The sequence below is a fragment of the Sturnira hondurensis genome, unplaced genomic scaffold, assembly GCF_014824575.4.
Source record: "Sturnira hondurensis isolate 20B ecotype Veracruz unplaced genomic scaffold, ASM1482457v3 Scaffold0007797, whole genome shotgun sequence".
NCBI classification, from domain to species: Eukaryota; Metazoa; Chordata; class Mammalia; order Chiroptera; family Phyllostomidae; genus Sturnira; species Sturnira hondurensis.
The window spans coordinates 2,691,225-2,718,575 of NW_028080428.1; the positions used below are offsets into that span (position 1 = coordinate 2,691,225).

Sequence of the window (27,351 nt, forward strand, 5' to 3'; positions counted from 1 at the left end):
GTGGAGCCCCAATGAATGGGGGGAGCCGGAAGCAGGAAGTGAGTTTGCGATCGGAGCAGCTGCTGCAGGTGAGGCTCCGCGACCGCGTTTCGGGTCACAAAGTGTCATCCTCGGGGGACGGGGCGAATCTGGATCGAGTGCAATATCACTTCTTTTTTTCTTCCCATCCAGTACCCCTTCTAAAGTCATTGCGGCCCCAAGGTTGAGGATCGCTCCGGGCAGCAAAGAGTTAACATCCCTTTCAGAACCCGGTGGTTGTGTTTTGGGGGCGGAGCATCGGGAGTGGTGGGGGTATGCTGGGAACCTGTTGCCGGTATGGGAGGATGGGGTGCGGAATGCCCTGGGTTGCGAGATCCCCCTGGGTCCCCACGGACTGTGAAGCATTCGTAATTTGCTTGATCTCACTAAACCTCAGCCTCCGTATCTGTAAAGTGAGTTTTCTTCCAGCCCTGAACTTCTGTGAGTCTGTAGCTCCCCAGGCCGAGCACAGGCAGAGGGCAGGAGGATGTGGGGCCGCTTGAGAGTAGGACAAATCCTGGCAGCAGTGAGAGAAGAAAAGAGCCCAAGGACAATCGTTTACTGCTATACGTACATTACATCCGGGGTGACCTTACTAATTTGCACACCCACGTGGTGAGGTTGGATTGTTACCACCTCCCTTTTGCAGAGGCGGAAACAGAGGCGTAGCGTAGTGAAACAGTTGACTTGATTTGAGGAGTCTGGGGCTGAGCCAGAATTGCAATCGGAGCCTTCCAGCTGGTGGCCTGGGACTCTGTGGTAACACAGTGGTGAGCGGAACTGAAGAACCTGCAGAATTCTGAAGAGGAGGACGGGAGGTCAGAAGGAGGGAAGAGCTGGAGAGGGACCTGGGCTGGGAGTCTAGAGGCGCAGGTCTCTGCTTCTGACACTTCCCTTGTTATTTAGGCAAAGCTCCTAGCCTCTGTGGGCCTCAGTTTCCCTGTCTGTAAGACTAGGCTGTTTGATCTAATCTTTAAAGTTGAGGGGCCGCAAGCCAACTATGGCCGCCATTGTATTTTGTAATCTCCTGTGGTGAGTCACCTAACCTTCTCTGGGTCTCAGTTAGGCATATTTGGTGAATGGATTCCATAGTGTTTCCTTCCTTACGAATATTTGGTAGGATTAAGCGAGATAGTGAGAGTGCGGAGCCAGGCGTCGGGTAAATGATGGGCTGTGATGATGATGATGGTTCTCAGCAGGGCCCATGGCGGATACCCAGTACATCCTGCCCAATGACATCGGCGTGTCTAGCCTGGACTGCCGCGAAGCCTTCCGCCTGCTGTCGCCCACAGAGCGCCTCTATGCCCATCACCTGTCACGCGCGTCCTGGTATGGAGGCCTGGCTGTGCTGCTGCAGACCTCCCCCGAGGCCCCCTACATCTATGCCCTGCTCAGCCGCCTCTTCCGTGCCCAGGATCCCGACCAGCTACGCCAGCATGCCCTGGCTGAGGGACTTACAGAGGAGGAGTACCAGGTCAGTTCTTTCAGGCCAACCTGAATTCCTTAAATGGTTTGTGGATGTGAGGGACCAGGAAGCAGGGGTACCAAGGTCTCCCTTTGCATTAGACCCAGAATTAGGAATACTGAAACCTCCCTTTCTGGAGCTTCATTCTTCTCATCTGCAAAATATGCATGAGTTGTGGTGACGCGCCTCCGAGATCAAGGGTGGCTGCTGTGATTGTAACAAGGGCTGTGAGTAAAGGAAGTAGCTGGAGATTTTAAGATGGTAGAGGAGTGAGTGCAGGGTAGGGGTCAGGTCTCTGTCTGGACCAGGTCTTCCTTTACCATGTTTTGTGTTCCTGGGCAGGACACTCTTCCTGTCCCCTGGTTTTTATTTGTTTGTGGGTCCGTGAGCCTAGTAATACAGGAATGCATTCTTTTATTTTTATTTTATATATATATATATTTTATTGATTATACCATTACAGTTGTTCTATTCCCCCCCTTCATTCCCCTCCACCCGCACACTCCCTCCCCCACCATTCTCCCCCCCTTAGCCTATAACCACGTGTCTCAAGTTCTTTAGATTGTATATTTCCCCACTATTCTTGCCCTCCCCCCTATTTTCTACCTACTGTCTATGCTATTATCTGTACCTTCTCCCCCCTTCTCCTCCTCCCACCCCCCTGTTTCTAACCCTCCATGTGTTCTTCATTTCTATGGTTCCACTCCTGATCTAGCTGTCCTCTTGGTTTGCTTTTGTTTTAGGTGTGGTTGTTAATAACTGTGAGTTTGCTGTCCTTCTCTGTTAATATTTTTCATCTTCTTTTTCTTAGATAAGTCCCTTTAGCATTTCATATAATAAGGGCTTGGTGATAATGAACTCCTTGAACTTGACCTTATCTGAGAAGCACTTTATCTGTCCTTCCATTCTAAATGAAAGTTTTGCTGGATAAAGCAATCTTGGCTATAGGTCTTTGGATTTCATGACTTGGAATACTTCTTTCCAGCCCCTTCTTGCCTGTAAGGTCTCTTTTGAGAAATCCGCTGACAATCTGATGGGAACTCCTTTGTAGGTGACTGTCCCCTTATCTCTTGCTGCTTCTAGGATTCTCTCCTTCATTTTAATCTTGGCTAATGTAATTATGATGTGTCTTGGTGTGTTCCTTCTTGGGTCCAACTTCTTTGGGACTCTCTAAGCTTCCTGGACTTCCTGGAAGTCTATTTCCTTTGCCAGACTGGGGAAGTTCTCCTTTATTATTTGTTCAAATAAGTTTTTCACTCGTGACTGTTTCTTTCCCCCTTCTGGTACCCCTATGATCTGGATGTTGGAATGTTTAAAGATGTCCTGGAGGTTCCTAAGCCTCTCCTCATTTTTTTGAATTCTCATTTCTTCATTCTTTTCTGGTTGGATGTTTTGTTCTTCCTTCTGGCCCATTCCATTGATTTGAGTCCCAGTTTCCTTTCCATCACTATTGGTTTCCTGTGCATTTCCCTTCATTTCAATTAGTTTAGCCTTCATACGTTCCTCTAATTTGTGACTGTAATCAACCAGGTCTGTGAGCATCCTGATAAACAGTGTCTTGAACTGTGCTTCTGAGAGGCTGGCAATCTGTTGGTCGCTTAGAGTTATCGGCTCTGGGACTTTGAGTTCTTTTTGAGCCATCTTTTGAGCTGTTTGCGCCTGTTATGTAGCAGTATCGGAGCCCTAGGTGTTCACCAGAGCAGGGCAACTCAGTCGCTGAGTTGTGATGCTGTACTTGGGGGCGGGGTCAAAGAAGAGCAATGGCGTCTTGTCTGCCACATCCCACCGCCGCCACCGCCACAGGTGCCGCAGCTGCCACCGTCACCTGGGCCTGCGAGTTTCATCCCACTGTACTCGAGTGTGCCACCGCCATCAGCCCTCCACCACTGGGTTCACTCTCTGGGGCCTGCGCAGTCCGTCTCACTGTGCGTGAATGTGTGACCGCGGTCAGTCTGCCCCGCACCCTGACTGGGTCCGGGCTGCCTGCGCGCCTAGGTGGGGGGAACTTTCCTGCCAGACCCTGCTCCGCTGCTGGCTCTGCCCCTCTTACTGTCCTGGTTGAATGTTTCGTTGTTGTCGGACTTCCGTATAATTCAATTTTCTGTTCTTTGGCTGTGTCTTTGTTCTCCAAACCTTTGTTGTATTCAAACTTGGTTGTGGGAGAAGGCACAGTGTTCCCACCTATGCCTCCATCTTGGCGGAAGTCCAGGAATGCATTCTTTTTTTAAAATTTTTTTAAAAAAATTTTATTTATATTTAGAGGGGGAAGGGAAGGCGAGAGGGAGAGAAATATCAATGTATGGTTGCCTCTTGTGAGTCCCCTGCTGGGAACTGGCCTGCAACCCAGGCATGTGCCCCGACTGGGAATCGAACCATAATCCTCTAGTTCGAAGGCCCGTGCTCATTCCACTGAGCCACACCAGCCAGGGCGGGAATGCATTCTTAATGTATTGCAACACAGTACAGAAAGACATCATGCAAAACACAGGGGTGGCTCATTCTCAGTGCCCTTCCCAGAGGTGACCTCTGAGGACGACGGGCAGACAGCCTTTTCAACCCTCTGTCTGTATTACGTACTGCCACATGTTCATGTGGACGTGTATCTGTTCCTTATTTTCTCCGTGTTCTTCTGAGGCCTGCTTTTTTTCACTGAGACCACATGGCCGTCGACTGAACCCCATGTCTTGGAAAACTTCCATGGGGCACATATAACTCCACGTTATTCCTTTTTATTGGTTGTGAAGCATTCCACAGCAGTGTGCACTGTAGTCCATATAATCTTTTCTTTATGCCGGACATTTCATTGTTCCCGGTTCTTATGAATAGTGCCCACATGAATAGTAAGGAGCATACTTGTGCGCATGTGCGAGTAGGATCTATTTCTAGAAGTGGGGTTGCTGGCAAGAGGCTGTCTTCTACCATTGAGTGGTGCTGTTAAATCATCTGCTAAAAAACTTTACCAAGAGTGTGTGAGACTGTGCCTGCTTTTCTGCATGTAAAATAGAAGAATTGGAATGCCTAACTCTGAGCAGAGAGGCCCAGGCTGTTTCTTCTGTCTTTTTTGAACTTTGCGTAATCACATCCCATCTCTAGGTTTTGATTTACTCATTACAGTAGCTAAAAGCTGGGGAAGTGCTTATAAGTGGAAAGATGCTACCCAAGTATTGCTGTTTTTAGTGGGATTCCTTTGTCTGTGAGTTGCAGAAACCCACCGCAAATTGGCTTAAACGGAAAAGAAAATCATGACTTCTAGTTTCTGGCCTGGCATGTAAGGAGCTTAGAAGTCACAAGTCTGTCCTAACCACAAATCAAAAGGTGAACGAACTGAAAATTTACAGTTCTCCTTAGATCACTAAGAGGAGTGAGGTCACAGGGCAAACTGTCATCTTCTAAGTCGGAGAGAGACAGGCAGGTACAGAGAATTACAACTTTCCAGGGCAAAATTTCCTGAGCAGAAACCTCCGCTGGAACCAGTGCTGGGGTAGACAGACCTGAGCCATAATTAATGACTTGGCTACAGGCTCAGTGCGGAGGACTCCAGAGGGTCCCCCCTACTGGGGGGGGGCCCACACTTCTGAGGATTTTTCCTCCAGGAGCTTGATCTGGTTCTCCCAGTGAGTTTCAGAGAGAAAGCCCCTTATACTTCCGGCAAGAGGAGTAGAGAAGGAACCATTTTGGAAAGGTGCTAGAACATTCTGTTTCTGACATGGTCTTCCCTCAGGAGAAACCATTTCACCAGAACCTTATGCCAGCACTTTATCAGAACAACAGGACCTGAGGGAATGGAAGTACCGAACTCCAGCCCACTCTAGCCAACCTGTCCCACCTAAGGGGGTAGGCAGGGACATGGGTCTGAGAGACATGCAGAGTGAGCTCAATCCAGAGGCAGAGACTCACTGAAAGAGTGAGACCTGATCGTGGGACCCCAGAACGCATCCCCTGCCCGCACACCTTACTGTCACATTGCTGAAGGCCTGTTTACAGCAGTTCCTCTTAGCCTGTACTTCATGTCTGCTTCAAGAAAAAAACCCAACAAAATATACTAATGGCAAAGAGCGTGGTTTGAAAAGACCTGTGCAAACACCATAACCAGACTCAGGTGTGGCAGGAATGTTGGACTCGCCAGACCAGGAATTAAAGCGACTATGATTGATGTGTTAAGGGCTCTACGATAAAGCAGACAATGTGAAAGGGCACACGGGCAATGTGAGCAGAGATAGAGATTCTAAGAAAAAAAACCAAATGCTAGACGTCAAAAACACTGTAACAGAAATGACCACTGCCTTTGAGGGGCTCCTTGGGAGACTGAACTCAGCTGAGGAAGGAGTCTCTTGAGTTTGAGGATATTTCAATAGAAACCTCCAACACTGAAGAGGAAAGAGAAAAAAGGTAGGAACAGAGTAGAGTATCCAAGAACAGTGGGACAATCGTAAGAGATGTAACATATATATAATGGGGATACCGGAAGGAGAAGAGAGGAAGGAACTGAAAAAAGTCTGAAACAATAATGACTTGGAAATGTGCTCCCAGCAGACCTGTCTTGCAGGAGGTGCTACAAGTTCTTTAGATAGAAGGAAACCCTGCAGGTCAGAGATTCGTGTCACATTGGAGCTGCAGGAAGAGCAGTGGAGAGGAATAAGTGAAGGTTAAATACAAGCTTATTTTTCTGATTCTTAATCGATCCAAGAGATAACAGTTTGCTCAAAATAAGTAGCAATAACATGTTCAATTATATATGTTTATAAATAAAGCTTGTGTGCACTGTGAGTGAGGTAAGTGACAGCAGTGACGTGGGGGAGGGGAGTCAGGACTCAGGGATTCTTTTATTATGAGGTACTTCCAGTACCCGTGAAATAGTACAGTGTTATTTGAAAGTGGACTTGGGTTTGTCGTAAACATCTATTTCAAACTCTAGAGCCACCATTAAAAAAGTAAAATAGGAGATACAGCAGATATGCTAAGAAAGGAGAGAAAATGGAATATAAAAGGCTCAGTTGAAAACCACAAAAGGCAGAAGAAGAATGGAAGACAAAAACAGGAACAAAGAACAAGGACAACATATAGAAAACAGTAACAAACGTGGTAGGTGTTGGTCCAACTGTACTCGTGATCGCTTTGAATGTCAATAGTTTAAATGTACCAATTAAAGGCATTGTCAGAGTGGATCAGAAAAGCAACACCCAAGTAACTCTATGTTATCTGCAGGAAACCCACTTCAAACATAAAGACACATATAGATGAAAAGGAATGGAGCGATAGACCCCACACCAGCACTAAGCAGAAAAAGTAGGTAGCTTGATTCATTTTGGAAAGAGCAAACTTAAGAGCCTGGAAAGTTGTCAGGGGTAAAGAGTGGCATTATGAAATGATAAAAGGGTCAGTTCTCCCAGAAGACATAATGGTCTGCGTGTCGTATGTGTCTGACAAGAGAGCATCAAGATGTGTGAGCTGAAACTGCAAGGAGAAATAGATGAATCCATGCTTATAGTTAGAGATATTGACACCCCTCTGTCAGAACCAGATGGAGCAGGTCGAAAATCAGTAAGGACGTGGCTGAACTCAACAACTCCATCAAACAACTGAACGTGAAAGACACCGAGAGACTGCTTCATCCAGCGTCAGGGCACACGCGCTTCCCAAGCTCACACGGGACATTCACCGGGACAGACCGCATTCTGGGCCAGAAAGTGAATTTCTTCTTTTATACCAGCAATGAACAGGCAGAGTTTCAGATTAGAAACAATAGCATTTACAGTACAAAAAAGAAGAATACTTACTTATGAATCCAACAAAACCTGTACAAGACCAATATGAGGAAAGCTATAACATGGATGAAACACATCAAAGAAGTAAATAAATGGAGAGACATTCCACACTCATATATAGGAAGACTCAATATTGTCCAAGATGTCATTTCTTTCTTACCTGAATTATAGCAATTCCAGTCAAAATCCCAGCAAGTCATTTGTGGTGTCAACAAACTGAAACTAAAGTTCCTGTGGAGAGGCGGAAGACCCCGCAGAGCCAACATGGTGGTGAAGGAGAAGAACCAGGTTGGAGGATTGGTATCATTTGACTTCAAGACTCATTTTCTGCCTGTTGTATCTGTCTACTTCTTTTTCTTTTATTTTTGAAAGATTTTATTTATTTACTTTTAGAGAGAGGGGAAGCAGGGGAGAAAGAGAGAGAAATATCAACATGTGAGAGATTCAGTTGCCTCTGGCTCCCAACCCAGGCGTGTGCCCTGGCTGGGAATTGAACCAGCGACCTCTCAGTTCGCAGGCTGGCACTCAGTCCACTGAGCCACACTAGCCAGGGTTGTCTATTTCTGATAGAGGGGTGTTAATATCTCTAAATATAATAGTGGATTCATCTATTTCTCCTTGACATTTTATTAGTTTTGCCTCACATATTTTGATCTCTCTCATTAGGCAAAAGAATAGCTAAATAGCTCAATGGAATAGAATACAGAGCCAAAATGGACCCCCATAAATATAGTAAATTGATCTTTGACAAAGGAGCAAACACAATACAATGGCGAAAAAAATAGTCTTTTAGCCAGATGATGCTGGAACAACTAACTAGATATCCACATGCAAAAAAATGAATGTAGACATAGGTTTTACATTGTTCACAAAAATTACATTAAAATGGATCATAGACTTAAGTGGAAAACTATAAAACTAAAAGATAACAGGAGAGAATTCTAGATGAACTTGAGTTTGTAGATGACTTTTTAGATACACCACAAAGTATATATGATGCATGAAAGAAATAATTGATAAGCCGGGCTTCACTAAAATTGAAAATTTCTGCTCTGTGGAAGACACTATCAAGAGAATGAAAAGACAAGCCACAGACTGGGGGATATTGCGGGAGATGCCCCATCCAGCAGAGCTTTCCTGGCCACCGTGGATGAGAATAAATCATCCTGAACACAATCTGTTGTTCTGGCAGGAAGTGGGGTGGGGATTCCCTCTAGTGGGGAATGCCCCGAGCTCCTCTCCCAAATGGCTTTTATTGGGAATGGTATGTGTAGGTGTATACAGCATACATGCATAGCTCATTAATGAGTGGCAACAGGCTATAGTCATACAGAAGCAGGTATTATCTATAGATAACAATCGAAGGAACACAAAGATCCACCTCAGGTCAGGGTCTGTGAGTCATGCTGACACCAGATGGTCTTTGAGACGTATTTCATGAGATAAGGAATTTACTCCTTATGCCTGGAACTTAAACATCTGGTTCATATCAACAGGGCTACACAAAGCAGAGCAAGCTTCAAAGGATACAATGTATTTATCAGGCCTGATTTCCCACGGGAACCCTCGGTGTGAGCATCGGGTCACATCTGCCACCTGCGTTTCCTGGTTCCCCAGCGAGACTTACTTGTTCTCTTTCAAGGACTGCTCTCACAGGGCTGCAGTCTCCAAAACCACACAGAGTGGTCCCCGACAGAATAAATTTGCAAAAGACGTATTTGATAAAACACTGTTATCCAACACATATAAAAAATCCTAACACGCAAACTAATTTAAAAAATGAGCCAAAGACCTTAACAGATACTTCACCAAAGAAGATATACAGATGACAAATAAGCATATGAAAAGGTGTTCCATATCATATGTCATTAGGGAATTGCAAATTTAAAAAATAATGAGATCATCTCAACACACCCATTAGAGTGGCCAAAGTCCAAAACACTGACACCACCAAATATTAGCAAGGAAGTGGAACAATAAGAGCTCAAATTCATTGCTGATGTACAGCTGCTGTGGAAGAGAGCGTGGCAGCTCTCACAAAACTAAGTATACTCGACATACGAGGTCTGTCCAGAAAAAGTCCAGCCGCTGTTAATGTAGTGGGAATGGTTTGTAACCTGGCCTCCGGGGAGAGTGGACGGCAGTGCGTATGCATGCACCATGGCGACTTGGCTGTACTCGTCAGTGGAGGTGGTAGACAGTTGAGTGAGCATGTGTGGCTGTTGCATTCAAAATGACTGAGCAAGTCAAGCAATGAATCTACATCAAATTTTGCAATAAACTTGAACATTCCTCCGCAGAAACTGTTCAGATGTTTTAGAAGGCTGCAAGTGTGGGCAGCTGGTGAATGGCAGCTTCCTCACAGCAATGCACCTGTTCATGCTTCACGTCTCGTTAGGGTGTTTTGGCAAAACATCAAATCACCCAGGTGACTCAGCCCTCCTGCAGCCCAGATTTGATGCCCTGCAACTTCTGGCTTTTCCCAAAACTAAAATCACCTTTGAAAAGAAAGAGATTTCAGACTGTCAATGAGATTCAGGAAAAAAACGATAGGGCAGCTGATAGTGATTGGGAGAACTGTGTGAGGTCTCAAGGTGCCCACATTGAAGGGGACCGAGGCATCATTGTCCTATGTACAGTGGTTCTTATATCTTGTATCTTCAGTGTCTCTGGGTTCATGTTACCTGGCTAGATACCTTCTGGGCAGACCTCACATAATCCAACCATCATGCTCCTTGATATTTACCAAGGGGAAAATTTGAAAGGAGGTGAAAACTTACATCCACGGAAAAACCTGCACATGGATGTCTTAGCAGCTATATTCATAATTGCCAAAATATGGAAGCAGCCAACATGTCCTTCGTTAGCTGAATCGCTCAACCATGGTGCATGAAGATGATGGAATGTTACTCGGTGCTACAAGGAAATGGGCTATCAAGCCATGGAAAAACATGGAGCAAGTTCAGTCCATGTTGCTGAGAGGAAGGAGCCAATCCAAAAAGGCTGCATACTGTCTGACTCCATCTATAATCTGTTCTGGAAAAGGCAAAACTACGGGGACAGTAAGATCAGTGGTTGCCAGGCCCTGGGAGGTGTGCGGGAGGCTGGGGCACAGAGGATTTTTAGGGCAGTGAGACTGCTCTGTGTGATACAGAGTAATGGATCTGTCATACACAGTGGATCTTTGCCATACATCTGCCCAAACCCACGGAAGGCACGGCACCGAGGGTGAACCCTGATGCAGGCTGTGGTCTCTGGGTGAGTGATGTGCTGTGTGCGCCCATCAGTTGTAACGAATGTCTCACTCTAGGGGGATGTCGATGATGGGGAAGACTGCCTGTTTGGGGGAAGGGCGTATGAGGCCAATCTCTACTTGCTGTTTAATTTTTCTTTGAAACTAAAACTGCTCTAAAAAATAAGGCGTATTTTGAAAAAGAGTTATTGGCTCACATGATTGAAAAGTGTAGGGCCAGAGGGGCTTCAGGCACAGCTAGATTCAGGGGCTTGGCAATAGCACTGCAGACTTCATCTCAGCATTACTTTCTCTCCTCACTCCAGCAGGGGAGCCCTAGGGACCCCACCACACTTGGTGTCCCCTGGTGTGAAACAGGCTCTTTGCACCTGGGCAACTGCCTGGATGGGGAGGGCTCTTACTGGCCAGCTAGAGGTATGCCCACCTCTGTGGTGCGGGAAGGAAGGTCCAAAGGAAGGTACGAGGTTTTGTTGCCAGCGGAAGGGAGACTAGATTTGGGGCCAGCAAAAACGATAGAGTGGGTGACTGGTACCCCTCCAGCTGTAACATTTGATGCTTCCGGTGCCCGCTGCTGGCCATGTTGGGGGCAGAAGGCAACAGGCCTTTTGCACAAGGAGGTGGTGTTTGAACTGGGCCTTGAAGGTCGTATCAGTGACCGCAGGTAGCCGAGAGGGTGGTGGGCGTAGTGGGAACAGAGGTGGGTGAGTGCTTGGAGGTGTTTGGATGCTATAGAGACCAGTTTGGTGGGACAGTGGGCGTGTGAAGATTAGCCTGTGAAAGTATGTTGGGGCCTCCCAGCTGGGTCCTGCCCCCATGTTTCCCAGCCTCACCCACACTTGTCCCTCTGGGTGCTGACATCTTGGGAGGGAACCTCCCTGGGGTGGGGAGGCTGTGCCTGCAGGTGTCTGATGCTCACCTCCCTCAGGCGTTCCTGGTCTATGCCGCGGGCGTCTACTCCAACATGGGCAACTACAAGTCCTTTGGCGACACCAAGTTTGTTCCCAACCTGCCCAAGGTGAGTTGAGGGAGGGCTGGGGAAGGTGGGGATTTCAGGGCCAGTAGAGGGGGAATAGGGCCTGGAGCTCCTGAGTGGAGCTCTGACCCTGTCCCTGCCACACTGTGTGACCTGGGTCAGCCACCCAACCTCACTGGGTGCTATGGCCTCCGCATGACTGTGCTGACCCAAAGGATAGGCAAGGGGAGGATGTGGGAGTGCTTGGGGGACTGTCAGGTGCCTACAGAAATGAAGCCTCTTGGTCATCAGTGGGGACAGTAGAGAAGCCTGGGCACCGGGAGTCCCTCCCTGGGGCTGGGGAACTCAGGCCCATCAGAGGCCAAGGCAGCCGTTACCCCAGGGCTCCCAGCTCTCACCGTGCACACGAAGTGCCTGGCCATCTTGGGGAAATGCTACTTCTGGTCGAAAGGTCTGCGGTAGGGCCCCAAGTGCGACATTTTTCAGGCAATGCCAAGGCCATTGGTCCATTGATTGCCGGGATGTCTTAGATTGTGGGATAAGAGTTTGGGGGTATTGTGGGGGCTCCAGAGGCAGGTTTGGGCCCTGTGGCCAGGCCAGTGGACCCCTTCCCCTGCAGGAGAAGCTTGAACGAGTGATCCTGGGGAGCAAGGCCGCCCAGCAGCACCCAGAGGAAGTTGGGGGCCTCTGGCAGACCTGCGGGGAGCTCATGTTCTCTCTGGAGCCAAGGCTTCGCCACCTGGGGCTGGGGAAGGAGGTAAGGCTCCAGCCCCACAAGAGTGGAGGGCTTCCTTCGAGGCCGCCTGGTCTGGTGTGGAGGAAGGGGCCTAACGGAAGGCAGTGGGATTTGCCTTACGCTCTTGAGGCAAAGCTTGGGGAGAGCAACGTGGCAAGCCTTAGGGTTGGGTCGGCCTGTGAGGCTGGAACAGAGCTGCAGGAGCTGGAGATGGGCTTCTGTTTACTGTGTGTTGTTTGCGTTACAACTTTTCCCCTGGAAAGAGGTGGAGGGGGACTGAGGGAGGCTGCTGAGAGGAGGCGCGGGAGGCCTGGCACTGGAGAGGGAGTCACTAGCCACCCGCAGCTCCACCCAACCTCAGCGACTTCTTCCTTTCCACTTGCCCCTTCCCCGCAGGGCGTCACTACCTATTTTTCTGGGGATTGTACCATGGAAGATGCCAAAGTGGCCCAAGACTTTCTGGACTCACAGGTTTGGGAAACCTGGGGCAGTGTTTTGCTGGGGCCCCCTTGCTAGTAGCACCTATGCCTGGGTCGCAGCTTGGGTCCTTGAGGTGGAGACTTGGGGACCACTGTCTGAGAGCCAGCCTGTCTCCACTGAAGACGCTCCCACCCCACCCCAGGCCGAAGGGCCTCATGACCCTCAGGACAGGTTGTGGCAGAACGTCAGAGCCGCTGGGGTGTCACATGTGGGGCTCACCTCCCAGCTCAGCCACTCAGCTGCTACATGCCCAGCTTCTTTGTCTGTGAAGTGGGGCCTGCCTTGTGTAGCCCTGGGTTTGTTGAGGTCGTGCGGCACAGTCAGGTCAGTGCCTAGTAAAAGTTGGTGCTCCATGGAGTGAACAGAGCAGAGAGTCTGCCCTGGCTCAGACCCTCCCAGCCGTCTCCGGCAGGTCCCCGCGTGGCCCAGCCTGCACTGGCTCTCTTCTCTCCTTGGTGTGACCTGCTTTCCCTCCCCCACAGTCCTCTCAGGACTTACTCTCTCCCAAACCCCTGCCGTCTTTTCTAGAACCTCAGTGCCTATAACACACGGCTCTTCAAGGAGGTTGACCAGGACGGGAAGCCCCACTATGAGGTGCGGCTGGCTTCCGTGCTTGGCACAGAAGGTGAGTTCCTTTCTATAGTCTATTAATGGGGATGGTGAACATACTAAACTCTACTTCCTAAATAGCTCTCAAGGATCCTCAGCATAAAGCCTGAAACCACCTCTTAGGGCTTTGTGGCTCAGAATTCTTTGGTTACAAGTGACGAAATCTATTTCAAGTTCTCTTAAACCCAAAAGAGACTTTACAGAGTTGGGTAAGTAAGAAGCCTAGAGTATGAAGGCTTCAGGAACAGCTGGATCCAGCTGCTCAGGCAGTAGTTTCAGAAAATTTCTCTCTCCATCTCTTTTCTGGGCTCTCTTCGAATTCATCCACAGCAGGCTGCTCTCATTCAGAGCCTGATAGTCGCCGGTCTGACCATTGTAGCAGAAGGAGGGTCCTTTTCTCTCAGCAGTTTCTTCATAAGATCTAAGAGTGGCTTTATTTCCTCCATTTTGGGTCCCATATTTATCTGTGAACCAGTCTTAGTGGTCAAGGGCCAGGTTTCTGATTGGTTGGATTTGGTCCTGAGCCTACCTTGGAGCCAGACAGTGAGGTCAGCTCCTCCTACCGCCTGAACTGGAGGTGGTAGTGGATTGGTGGGGATTCTCAAAGGAAAATTGGGGTGTGTTTCCAGTGAGGGGGAAATAGATGCGCTATGGACACAAATGTCCAGACCCCTGTCAGGACCTTAGCAATCTGACCCTCCTGTTCCTACCCACCTACAGCTTCCCAGCTCCCAGCTGTCCACTTAAACTCTGTGCCGCCAGCCACACTCAGCGACTTCCAATTCCCTGGAAACCCCTTGTTCTCACATCTCTTTCCCGGCCTCTGTGCAGTCTGTCCCGCTTCCTGCCTGAATGTCCTCCCTCCCCTGCAGATGTTCACCTGATGACACCTTCTCATCCTTTCGGCCATGCATGGATGTCCGCTTCTCCCTGTCTTCCCGTAGCAAAGGCCAGCACATTTCCTTTCCCATCAGCGCTCCCTGTAATGTCCCAGTTATTCTGGTCTCCTCTACTTGCCTGCAGGCCCCTGGGCAGGAGGGACTGACGGTGCTTCATTCACCATTGTCTCCCTGGTGGCTAGCCCTTGGCAGATACTCAGATACCTGATGTATGAATGAATGAAGATGGGTAGGGAACGGACTCCTGGTGGAGGGAGCAGCATGAGCCAAAGCAGAGTGGTGGGAAAGTTTAGGAATTAGTAAGTAGTTTGATGTGACCGGAGAAAAGGATACTGGGGTCGGGGAGTAGGAGTAGGTCACACAGAACATAAGCTGGGCCCGTGCTTACAAGATGCAATACATAGGACAGTGGTTAAGAGTGTGGCTTTGGAATCAGGCTGCCTGGGCGTATCAGTTTTCTGTTGCCGTGTGGCCAACATCCCCCAAATGTAGTGGTATAAAGGACCTTTTCCTGCTCACAGACTCCGTGAGTGAGGAATTTGGGTGGGGCATCATGGACCAGCTTGCCTCTGGTTGACGATGACGAAGGCCTTGACGATGAGGATGACTTGAAGGCTGGGGGTGACTCGACAGCTAGGGGCTGGATCATGTGCAGGTTTCCTTATTCACACTTGCGGTGGTAAAAACTAGCTGTGCCTTGTCTGGGATCCCAGCCGTAGCCATCAACGAAGGTGTCTCGCATGGCTTCCTTGGATTGCTCGCAGTGGCTGGGTACTGGAGTGAGCTCTCCAAGAGAACGAGGAAAAACTGTCTCCTTTTATGGCCTAGACTCAGCACTCAGATGCGTCACTTCTGCCGTAGTCACAAGCCTCCCCACTTCAAGAGGGGAGATGTATGTCCTAGAGATATATTTTATTGCTCAGAGGCAACAAGCAGAATGCAACAGTGTATGACATCCCATTGCTTCTGTAACCAACCACCACGAGTGTAGCAGCGTAAAACAACGTGAATTTGTCCTGTTGCAGTTCTGGAGGGTCGAGGTTTCCTGGCCTCTTTCGGCTTCTAGAGGCTGCCCACATTCCTTGGCTCACAGCCCCTTCTCAGTCTCACCGACTTCTTTCTTCCTTAACGCGTGTACTTCCCATTTACCCTTTCTCTCCCATAAGGACCACTGGCCTACATTTAGGGCATGGCTGTATCTTTAAAATACAACCTGCCACACTGGGTTTGAATCCCTCTCTGCCACCTGCTGTCCCTGTGACCTTAGAAAACTTAATTAAACTTCTTGGTGCCTTAGTTTTTCCCCAACTGTAAGATGGAGACAGCCATTTCCCGCTTCCCCCAGAACTGCTCTGAGGCTTAAATGAGTTGCCACTTGTAAAGGGTGTAGAACATTTTATATTACATAATGTGTCTATTTTTGAAGGTGAAAGCTAATGCTAATTTCTGTGGGCAATGGGCAGCTGTGGAAGAGCTTAGAGGAAGAGTGTTTCGGTGAGAAGCCTGCCAGGTGTCTTACACTCACTCGCCCCTTCCCTGAGCGATCCGCCTTTCCCTTCAGAGTCTGCTCCAGACTCCGAAGTGACTTCCAGGCTGAAGAGCTATGAGTTCCAGGGGAGCCATTTCCAGGTGACTCGGGGGGACTACGCGCCCATCCTCCAGAAGGTGGTGGACCACCTGGAGAAAGCCAAGGTAGGACTGGCTGGGGGTTAAGGTGTGTGGGCTGCAGACCCCGCTGGGCAGCGAGGGGGCGGGTAGGGGTGGGTGTGTGGCCTGAGGCTGACCAATGCCTGCTCACCCCAGACGTATGCAGCCAACAGCCACCAGGAGCAGATGCTGGCCCAGTACATAGAAAGCTTCACGCAGGGCTCCATCGAAGCCCACAAGAGGGGCTCCCGCTTCTGGATCCAAGACAAAGGCCCCATCGTGGAGAGGTGAGGGACCCAGCCTTCCCCCACCCCAGCCCTCCTGCCCACCCCTCTTCCATCTCTGCCCTTCTCTCCTCTAGTTACATCGGGTTCATCGAGAGCTACCGAGACCCCTTTGGTTCCCGGGGAGAGTTTGAAGGTAATTTCTGGGAGGCGGGCGCTCAGATCGCAAGCCCTTTCCCTGTGTCCTCCGCGGGGTCTCCCCTTTCCCCTCGGCAGTGATAATAACAATAACAGCTGCCAGCGTTGGTGGTGTACCATGTAGTGGGTGCTTCCCTATGTAAACTCATTTAGACACCATCATCCTGTGAGGATTTGTAGCCTCACTTCACCGATGTGGGAAACGAGACACAGGAGGTGGGTGGCTGAACCCAGGTGCCTTGGCTCGGAGCCACTGGGTGCTGGCTCTAGTGTCTGGTCCACACACAGGCCGAGTCTATTACAAGCCTGGCTTTGCTCCTCACCGACTGTGACCTTGGCCCAGTTAAGGCCACTTCTGAGCGTTCGTCACTCCCTTCTGGGTGGAGGGGGAGTGAGGCGTTATGTGCACGCTGCTCAGCACAATGCCAGGCACATAAAAGGGCTGGGTGATTGGGAGCATAGCTGTGAACTTGACTTGGCTGCTGTCAACCCAGGGCAGGCAGCAGGCTGGCTCAGCTCCTGTGCCTACACCCGCCGCCGGGCCCACCTGTGCACGGCAGGGCATCCGGCCTGAAGATTTAGACTTGTCTTTTCCGAGCTCCTGGACATAGAGTCTGGAGCGTCCAACCACCAGTTGCCATAGAGATTAACCTGAGGGGAGAGAGGGGAGCCCCAGCAGCCCACGGGGGTGGTACTTGGATCTGAGCCCATGGGGAACAGGAGGGCCAGGGGCATGGTTGGAGGGACAGCTTTCCTGCCAGGGTCCTGATTCACCAGGGCTGCTTTGAAGGCCGAGACCCGAGCACCTTCTCAGCAGCCTTGAGCTTGGAGGCGACCCTGTTTCTGATATAACTCATTGCGGTTACTAGAAAGGTAGTCCATGTTCATGGTGACAATTTTTTGAACATACAGAAGAAAATCAACTGTGATTGCACCCGCCCCAAGGTTAGAATTTGGAATATACTTTTTGTCTTTTGTTTTGATGTAGAGCTACACCTGTGTAAAAACATATACGTGTATGTGTAACTTAGAAATCCACGTTTGGGGCCCTGGCTGGTGTAGCTCAGTGGATTGAACGCGGGCCTGTGAACCAGACGATCGAGGTTCGATTCCCAGTCAGGGCACATGCCTGGGTTGCAGGCCAGTTCCCAGCAGGGGACTCACCAGAGGCAACCATACATTGATACTTCTCTCCTTCTCTCTTTCCTTTCCCCTCTAAAGATAAATAAATAAAAAATCTCTTTAAAAAAAATCCACATTTGTTGCACGTGAGTGGAGCAGAGTGGTCTGGAGGAGGAAGCGTGAATCTCCTTAACTGCCTTCTCCTGTGCCGCTCGGTTCACGGCTGCTGAGCAGGAGGGCTGGGGCTGCGCCTGTGAGATTTAATGCGAGCTCCTGGCTCAAAGCAGTGTTGCCAACGTCGCACTCCCCAGAACACACTTTCCATGAGGACCACACAGCCAGACGCTCTTGCCTGGCAGGACAGCACATAGTTGCCCCCCCAAAACAGGATCCTTCTTTGCTCCTGCAGCCCCTTCCACTGAGAATCAGTCTCTCTGCACCACCCTCTACGTGCTCCCCGCAAACCCCCTTCAGATCCGTCTGAGATGTTATCCCGCAGAGCCCTCTCTCCCGTTCCAGCCACCCTGACTAGCGACCTCTGGGGAGGCGGGGCCCAGCCCTGGGTCACCACTCTCCACAGTGGCCAGCATGGGGTCGTGGTACAAGGCGGGCACACACTGTGTCGTGAAGATGGGGGTGGGGGGGGTGGGGGCAGGGTTGGGGGTCGAGCCCAGCCCACCCACAGCCCCCTCTCTTCCGCAGGCTTCGTGGCCATGGTGAACAAGGCCATGAGTGCCAAGTTTGAGCGGCTGGTGGCCAGTGCAGAGCAGCTGCTGAAGGAGCTGCCCTGGCCCCCCGCCTTCGAGAAGGACAAGTTCCTCACCCCAGACTTCACCTCCCTGGATGTTCTCACCTTCGCTGGCTCCGGCATTCCTGCTGGAATCAACATCCCCAACTGTGAGCCTCCTGGGACCCAGCCACCCAGCCATGACAGTGCCCCCAATCTCCCAGGAGCCTCCATTTAGTGTTGCCCCTCCCCCTCCACACACTCGCCTGGCCCCAAACTGCCCCGTTCAGTTCACCATCCCAGCCTGTTGCTCTTGTCTAGACTCCTTGTCTGTGACCTTTTTAACCTTTGCCCCTTCTCTCTCTGGTCCCCTCCCTGCCCTCTCCAGATGACGACCTGAGGCAGACAGAAGGCTTTAAGAATGTGTCACTGGGGAATGTGCTGGCTGTGGCCTACGCCACACAGCGGGAGAAGCTCACCTTCTTGGAGGAGGATGACAAGGTGGGTACCCGCAGCTCGAGGGACAGGGCGGGGCCTGGCCTGACCTCAGCCAACCCAGCAAGGCAGATGACCCTGCGCAGGGTCGGGGAGAGCACGGCTTCCATCCAGGCTCTGCCACTTCTCAGCCATGTGGTCTGTGACTTCAGAGCCTGTTTCCTCACCTGTCAGAAGGGGAGGCAGTCGCTTCCTCCCGGGTTGTTGCTGGGATGAGCTGGGCCATGTGGTGTGTGCCCAGTGTGGAGCCTGGGTGTCACGGGCCTTTACCAAACACGTTCCGTCAGGGGCCCTCGGCGGAGGCAGGCTGTGTGGCCATGAGGGGACAGCAGCCTGTGTGAGTCCCCGATTGTCTTGGCAGGACCTGTACATCCGATGGAAGGGGCCCTCCTTTGATGTGCAGGTGGGTCTGCACGAGCTGCTGGGCCACGGCAGTGGCAAGCTCTTCGTGCAGGTAAGAATGTGGCCGCTGCCCAGGCCTGCAGCTCCCCTCCGCCGTGATCAGCCCTTCCTGGGGGTGGGGGGGCCCGCTCCAATCGTTGCCTTCAGGGACTTTAGGTCAGGTAGCAAATACGGCCTCTAAAGCAGTGAAGTCCCTGTCTCACCCTCTCCCAAGATGTCCCAGAAGCTCCGATGATTGAATGGGGTCTGCAGGACAGTCCAGTTGTGGTACCCCCATCACAAACTGCCACACGGGAGGAATCCCTTCCTCATGCCAAGGAAGTGGGCCCTGGGGGTGTGACTCAGGCAGCCCTGGGGACAAATAGGCTGGCAGGGGACAGTCTCTGGCGCTCCTGGTCCTGAGGCTGCAGCACCCTCTGTCTCTGCACCACACTTCCTGGAGCTCACGCCTTTTCGGGTGTTGTAGAGAGCCATGTCTCCCCAGAACAGCCCCTCCCTGCCAGCTGGCCCAAGAGGCCACAGCCCCCGCAACACCCACTCGGGGAGAGTGAAAATGTCGGAGAGGCTTTCCTCAAGCTGAGGAGAGCCTATGGGGACGGCCAGCACGGAGCTGCCGAGAGGAACCGGCTGGAGGGGATGGGGCGAGCGCATCCCAGGGCCTGCTCCTGGTGGGTGGGGCAGCCCCACCAAATGGGGGGGGGCTGGAGCTGGGTCTCGGGATTGGGCTGGGGAGTCAGGAGGATTTGGAGAGCAGCTGGTGAGGGGAGCAGCCTGGTGTTGGGCCTTGTCCAGGCTTTGAAGTAACAGGGAAATTGGGACAATTGTGGCCACTCTGTGTGGCCTTGGATAAGTCAGTTCCCCTCACTCAGCCTCACCTGACCTGTCTGTAAAATGGGGTTCCTGACCCCTGCTGTATAGGCTATTACGAGCAATCATAGCAAAGCCCTGGGCTAGGGAGGCCCTTAGTGAACGTGTGTTCTTATTAAGGGACAGTGTGCACACGACCCTTATTAAGGGGTGTGTGCTCTGAGTCTCTGGGCCTCGGTTTCCTCCTCTGTGAAGTGGGGTAGTAGTACAACCCTCCTCAGAGGGTGGTTGTGAGGATTAAATGGATGATGCGTGAAAGATGCTCAGCACATGGACAGCCTGGTGAGGGTGATGCGTGCTCGAGGCAGATAAGCACACGCTAGGGCCTCTGCCAGCACCGGGAGCCGGACTAGGAAGCCACAGGGAGGAGCAGCGAGGCTTTCTGGCCCTCACATGGGGCTTCTCTGGCTGGCATCTGGAGATACTGGGTCCAGCTTTTCCCATGGTTTTGGGCAAGTCCCTCCCCTCTCTGTGCCGGAGGCAGGGGCCCTGGCTCTTCTGCCTCCTGTGGGCTCTGAGAGGGTAGCCGGTGTCCCAGGACTCGGGGCTGGAGGCAGAAGTATGTCCATGGACCTGCTGCTTCTGCTGTCCACTCTCGGCTCCCCGGTTGCCTTTCTGAGCCACTCCTAAAGGCCTGGGCGTGGGCACCTCTTTCTCACCCACCCCATGTCAATGACCCTTCTCCTGCAGGATGAGAAAGGAGCATTCAACTTTGACCAGAAGTCAGTGGTCAACCCGGAGACGGGGGAGCAGGTAAGGGTGGCCTCAGCGGAGCCCCAGGGTGCTGGGAGGGTGGGCACGGGTCGGGTGGCAGCCGCCCTTAAACCTGTTTCCCGGGCCGCCCCTACCAGATTCAGAGCTGGTACCGGAGCGGGGAGACCTGGGACAGCAAGTTCAGCACCATCGCCTCCAGCTATGAAGAGTGCCGGGCTGAGAGCGTGGGCCTGTACCTCTGCCTCCACCCCCAAGTGCTAGAGTATGGAGCAGCAGCTGCGGGGGCGGGGGCGGGGCCTCTGTGGGCGGAGGAGGTGCCAGCAGGGAGGGCAGGGCCCAGGCATCCTCGGAACCCCCTGCCATCTCCCCCTCCTTCCCCCAGGATCTTTGGCTTCGAGGGGGCTGATGCGGAAGACGTGATCTACGTGAACTGGCTCAACATGGTGCGGGCCGGGCTGCTGGCTCTGGAGTTCTACACCCCTGAGGCCTCCAACTGGAGACAGGTGGGCCCCAGGGGGTTCCTCAGGAATGGGGAGCCTGAAATGGGGGCCAGGATCAGGATTCTAGGTAGAGGGACGGTAGAGGGAGGCAGGCACACAAACTGGATTTCGTCTTGGACGTCACCGTGCGTGGGGACAAGTCACGTCACTGTTGTGAGCCTCAATGTCCCTCGCTGTGAAATGGGAGCATAACCTCCCTGCCCACCTTTGAGGGCAGATCAGATGAGATGATTTTACTACAACTCCTGATAGATGACTTGCACGGGACTTACACTATGCCAGGCCCAGTTCTAAGCACCTTATACGAATTAACTCATTGGTTCCCAGAATCAGCTCCAGGAGGTAGGTACTATTATTACCCTCATTTTAGAGATGAGGGAACTGAGGCACAAAGAGATTAAGTAACTTGCTAGTGAGTAGCACAGCCAGGATTCAGACCCAAGCAGTGTGCCTCCAGAGCTTCAGGCTAGACCGCCGGTTATGACAGGTACCTTGGAAATAGGGTACGCAGTAGAAATGCTTTAGCCCTGGCTGGTGTAGCTCAGTGGATTGAGTGTGGGCCTGGGAACCAAAGGATCACAGTTCAATTCCCAGTCAGGGCATGTGCCTGGGTTGCAGGCCAGTTCCTAGTAGGGGATGCATGAGAGGCAACCATACATTGATGTTTCTCTCCCTCTCTCCTTCCCTTCCCTTCTAAAGATAAATCAATAAAATCTAAAAAAAAGAAGAAAAAAAAGAAATGCTTTAAACAGCCATATGCATGCTTTAAGGAGGGAATATTTATGTCACCAAAAGAACACACATTTTAGAGTCAGGAAACTTGGGTCTGAGTCCTTGCTCTCCCTTAGCAGCTGTGTGACCCTCAGCAAGTCACTCTACCTCTCTGGGCCTCTGTTTTGTCATCTGTAAACTGGCATAATGATGCCCTGTTCGTCCCTCTGTTGAATGCAAACAAGAATGTGGAGGAGGAAGTGCTTGGGGTCCTCGTGGCGAGGCGACTTGGGGATAATAGCTGTTGGGGGAAATGGCTTCCTTGTCTTCCAGGGAAGCCTGCTTCCCTTATGAGCAGAGTAAGGAGGGGGCATTTGAGGGAAGAGGAATCAGCAGAAAAGGAAATAATAAAACAGTAAGAATAATTGACAGTTAGTGAGCACATATTATATATATCAGGCCTCTGGTGCCTGCCTCCGCAGCACGGATGCCGTACATGAGGCCTTGAACTGAGTGTTTGGTCCCTTTCTCCCTGGCTCCTGCAGGCCCACATGCAGGCCCGGTTTGTGATCCTGAGAGTCTTGCTGGAGGCTGGCGAGGGACTCGTTACCGTCACTCCCATCACAGGCTCTGATGGACGCCCAGATGCCCGGGTCCGCCTTGACCGCAGCAAGATCCGGTCGGTGGGCAAGCCCGCCCTGGAGCGGTTCCTACGGAGACTCCAGGTAAGCAGAGTCCTGTTGCCTTGGGCCCCTCCAACCTCACCCTATTTCCCCACCTTCTACCACTGCCTCATAGTCACTCATTTACTCATTCATTCTGTGAATCTGCATACCGAGTGTTATTTACCATGTGCCAGGCACCCAAATAAGCTCTGAGCAGTTTCTTACCTGGTAGTGAGGGCGGGTAGACAACAGATGTGTTAACAGTACATGAACAAGATAATTGCAGATCATGACAAGAGCTGTAAAGGCAACGAAACTGGGTAATGCGAGATTGGAGGGCAAATGAGATGGCAGAGATGTGACAGCCAGTGAGATTGCGGAGCCTCCTTAGCCTGGCTCATCATGGAGGGCTTCTTGGAGGAGGTGGTATTTGAGTGCTGAGAAGCTCTGAGAGCAGAAGAAACAGAAAGCACAAAGTCTGGTTTGAGGACTAGAATGAGCTTGTTGGGTTGAGGGAAGGAAGGAGCCCTGGAACTTGGTGAGTGCCGGAGGAAGGGACAGCCGTCAGCACAGCCCTGCCTCTGCTCAGGTAGGGGTGCTTAGAGTTGGGATACCTTTTGGGGTTCTGGTGCCAGTGCTACTAGCCTTGTAACTGGGGCAACGTACTTCTCCTCTCTGGCCCCACTTGTCTCATCTGTCCAATGGGATACATCGCCTGCCTCACTTGGCAGGACTTTGATGAAACAACCTGCCTACGGAACTGATCGAATAGAATGTCATGTGGTCCATGTCATGTGACATGAAGTGCGGTCCGTGGACCAGCAGCACCAGCATCACCCAGGAGCAGGTTAGAAGTGCAGATTCTTGCAGATGTTGCAGATTCCTGGGTCCCACCCTGGACCTGCTGATTCTGAAGTTCTTAGAGCAGGATCCGGGCTCTGCATGTTGACTAGCCTGCCAGGTGGTTCTGGCACTTAACAAAGTTTGAGGATCACTGATGAGCCGTTCTTTTTCTTTTCTTTTAAGATTTTAAAATTTATTTTATTTTTAGACAGTGGGGAAGACAGGGAGAAAATGAGGGAGAGAAACATCAATGTGTGTGTGGCTGGGTATCTTATTCTTCATAACATATATACTATGTATTTTAATGAGCACTTACTATGTGCTAAGCACTTGATCTGCATTTCTCTCTTACTCAGCACAGCCACACTAAGACCAGATGCACTCCAGGGCTGGGCGCCTTCGGCTGTAGCCCCAGTAGGGCCCTGTGAGCGTAGGGTGGGCACCCACCTAGACATTGACTCCTTCTGCTTCCCACAGGTGCTGAAGTCCACGGGGGATGTGGCCGGAGGCCGGGCCCTGTATGAGGGGTATGCGGCTGTCACTGATGCGCCCCCTGAGTGCTTCCTCACCCTCAGGGACACGGTGCTGCTCCGCAAGGAATCTCGGAAGCTCATTGTTCAGCCCAACACTCGCCTCGAAGGTAACGGACTCCTGAGTCCCTTTCGGTTGAGGCCGTGCAGAGGTAGCCTCGAACAGCCCAGGGGCTCAGGGAAGGCTACCTGTGGTGACTCCTGCGTCTCTCCAGGCCGCAGTTCTCCTCATGCCAAACAGCCACCATCACTACCACTGTACACACAGTCACGCTGGTTGTAAGATGGTAACAGGTTTGAGAAAGGCCAGCAAGCAGGGGCTCGTGGAACAGACAGGCCCCACGGGGCCAGACATGGTACAAGAGAGTCAGACCTCGCCCTGGAGCGGAAGGAGTGGTCAGGTCGACCAGTGAGCTGGGACCCAGCAGACCAAGTGGAAGCCTGGGGATAGTGTGATTTGGCTGAGCCAGTTCAGACATCAGTAGCCCTGCGGTCCCTCTCCCTTCTCAAGTGACGATTCCATTCCCAGAAGCCCTGACCCTGGCTGCGTTGCACTGGGATCTTTTATATTACAAGCCCTTGGGGTCCCAGCACCTTGCTGCCCTCACTTTCCCTCACCCCTTGACTGTGTCTCCTGCATCTGCCCGGGGAGGCACCAGGGAAGAGGTGGGGCCCGTCGGCGAGCAGAGCCTGGGCTTCAGAACTGCTCGAGACCTTGTCCTGGTGATTTGACTTTTCTGGACTTGGGTGTGTTTGTTCATAAAGCCAGTGCTGATGGTGAGCCTGAATTACTGCATTTTGCCGTGTATGATGTGTTCCCGTGTATAATGCACAGCTACATTTTTGTGTATTGTACGCGGGATTATTATACCTATACCCATATATAATGCGCATCCTTATTTTGCCCTCAAAAATTTGGGCGAAAAAGTGTGCATTATATCAGGCAAAATATGGTAAGTACTTCCTTCAAGTTCTAAGTGCTTCCTGGGGTTGATTAGCTCTTTAAATCCTCACAGTAATTCAATGAGCTAGGTGTTTTTGTTGTCCCCATTTTACAGATAAGGTAATTGAGGCACAGAGAGTAAATTGCTTAAGGCTTACAGCTTTATACTGGAGGAGCCCAGAGTCAAATTTAAGGTGTTTCCTCCTCTCTACAATGGTCCTGGGCAGTTGTGAGGGTTAAATTCCGTAATTACCTCCTACTGGTGAGGAAAAGCATTTAAGAGGCTTATCCTAAACTCCTTTCTCTACACTCCAAAGGCTCATGGGATTTGGCCCCAGCCCTTCCTGGCCTCCCTCCGCAACCCTCTTCCCTGACTCACTGCTCTCCAGGCGCATGGGCCTTTCCATTTCTCCAGCCCCCTGAGCAAGCTCCACTCTTGTAGCCCTTGTAGTCGCCGTTCCCTTTGCTTGGTGTGGTCCTCCCCCAGATCTTTGTCTGGCTCACTCTTTGTATCATTCAGGTCTCTGTTAGGTGGCATCCCCTGGGAGAGGCTGTCCCTGACCCCTTAGTCTGTAGTAATCCCTTTGGTCCCTTTATTCTATCCTCAGCTTTATTTTCTTCATGCACCCATCACTCTGCCATTTTCCCGTCTGCCTCGTCTCCATGACAGCAGGAGCGGTACACCCCCTGCAGCTGGCACACAGGAGTAGCTCCATGCCTGTCAAATAAGTGAATGAATGAATCGTGCTGGGCACATAGTAAGTGCTCATTACATGGACAATATTGTCATCATTTTGATTGTCCAGCCCTGTGGGAGCCTTTGGGGATCAAAGTGAATTGGACCCAGATCCCCTCCTCAAGTACTTAGCATCCCACTGGGAAGGCCTTAATGAGTGCCCAGGAGACACAAACAGTGGTTTGAGCAGGTGGAGGAGACATCACATCCACCTTCAAGGGAGTCAGGGAAGGTTCTGGGGCGGAATGTGACTGGAGCCCTGAAGGACAGGTTGGATTTCCGAAGGTAGTGTTGATGGTGATGCTGGCTAACTTCTGGGGACTTTCATCTGCCAGGCGCTGGATGAAAACTTTCCATGGTTAACTCCCATCAACCCAATGAGGACGTGATTATCCCCACTTTTTAGCTGGAAACTAAGACACAGGGACTCTGTATTTGCCCGAGGTCACATAACTAGTGGGTGGCAGAACTGGCATTTGAACTTGGGCCATCTGAACCCAAAGCTTGTGCTGTTAGCTCTGTGCACCCCACAATGCCAGAGAACACAGCAGGGTGCTGTGGGTGGATAGAGCAGTGGACATGCGTTAGAGAAAAATGCTTCCCAGGAGTATTCAGAACAGAGTGCTACTGTGCTCTGTTCTGATCAATAATGTACACTGTATTCAAATCAATACAGTGCACATTATTGTATTGATCACTACAGCTTCTTGAGAGAAGAGGTACTGTGCTTGCCCCCACTTTACAGATGAGGAAACTGAGGCTTAGAGGTTGAGAAACTTGCCCAAGTTCCCACAATGGATGGAGATGAAGCAATTGCTGGACTGTAAGCTCCTGGAGGCCAAGGGCTGTGTCTGTTTCACCTAACGTGGCCCCTGGTGTAAATCTTTTAAGTGAATGAATGAATGAATGCAACCACTCATTAAATATTCCCCCTCTCATCTTTCCTTCTTCATAGGGTTATTGTAAGGATGACATTAGATAATAAACCTAAGACACGGGGCCCAATTTTAGGCACATAGTAACAGTCCTGGAAGAAGCAGCTGCTCTGATGATGGTGATGGTGATGGTGATAATGATGCTTCCCTATTAAGACCCGTCCCTGCTGTTGTTTTCTTTCCATGCCCCCCCCTGCACCCCCAGGCTCAGAAGTGCAGCTTCTTGAGTACGAGGCCTCAGCTGCTGGCCTCATCCGATCCTTCTCCGAGCGCTTCCCAGAGGATGGGCCCGAGTTGGAAGAGGTCCTCACCCAGCTGGCCACAGCCGATGCCCGGTTCTGGAAGGACCCCAGTGAAGCCCCATCTGGCCAGACTTGAAGTAGATTTGTACAGCTCCTCCCCGACTCCATCAAACCAAGGCAGCAAGTGGCCCCATATCTGTGTGTGCATTTGGGGCTGGGCGAGGGGCAGGAGCTCGGGCCTTGGTGCTACCTCAGCTGAGGGTGGTGACACTAACCCCGTCCATTTGTCAGCACTTTCCACTTTACCAAGTGCTTCTGCGTGTTATCTCATGTGATCTGTGCTGCGCTCTGTGGAGTGGGCAAGGCAGGGTGCTTTACCCTGTGCCGCAGAGGAGAAAATGGAAGTTCTGAGAAGTGACCTGACTAGAGCCTGCAGGACTCAACATCTCTCCCTGTGCTCTTCATGTATTACTTTTACAGAAAAATAAATATTAGAAAGAACCACCATCTTTGCCTGTTGATCAATTTCCCCTGTCTTTTGCTCCTGGCAGGGTAGTGGGATCAAGGCCTGGGGAGGGAGCAGGAGGGTCACTTTTAGGCTTCTATTCACAACAGGATGTTGAAATCACCTCTAAGGATACACACACAGTTA

At 51.2% G+C, this 27,351-nt stretch overlaps 1 protein-coding gene across 5 annotated transcripts; it reads left to right on the forward strand.

The window, feature by feature from the left end:
• Positions 1-27,206, forward strand: DPP3 (dipeptidyl peptidase 3). 5 transcript variants are annotated; one of them, XM_037053295.1, is made up of 18 exons: positions 1-68; positions 1,215-1,492; positions 11,427-11,516; positions 12,094-12,231; positions 12,607-12,681; positions 13,219-13,315; positions 15,760-15,890; positions 16,002-16,132; positions 16,207-16,265; positions 18,092-18,286; positions 18,505-18,617; positions 18,973-19,065; positions 20,571-20,633; positions 20,732-20,856; positions 20,977-21,097; positions 22,351-22,530; positions 23,791-23,953; positions 26,663-27,206. In XM_037053295.1, the coding sequence occupies exons 2-18, from the start codon at positions 1,223-1,225 to the stop codon at positions 26,833-26,835; spliced, it is 2,217 nt and encodes a 738-aa protein (XP_036909190.1). In that variant the 5' UTR covers positions 1-68; positions 1,215-1,222; the 3' UTR covers positions 26,836-27,206. The 5 variants fall into 5 exon arrangements, with proteins under 5 accessions (XP_036909190.1, XP_036909194.1, XP_036909191.1 ...); XM_037053299.1 differs by having other exon boundaries at positions 13,219-13,309; positions 15,757-15,890; XM_037053296.1 differs by having other exon boundaries at positions 5-68; positions 1,218-1,492.
• Positions 27,207-27,351: the final 145 nt, after the last annotated feature.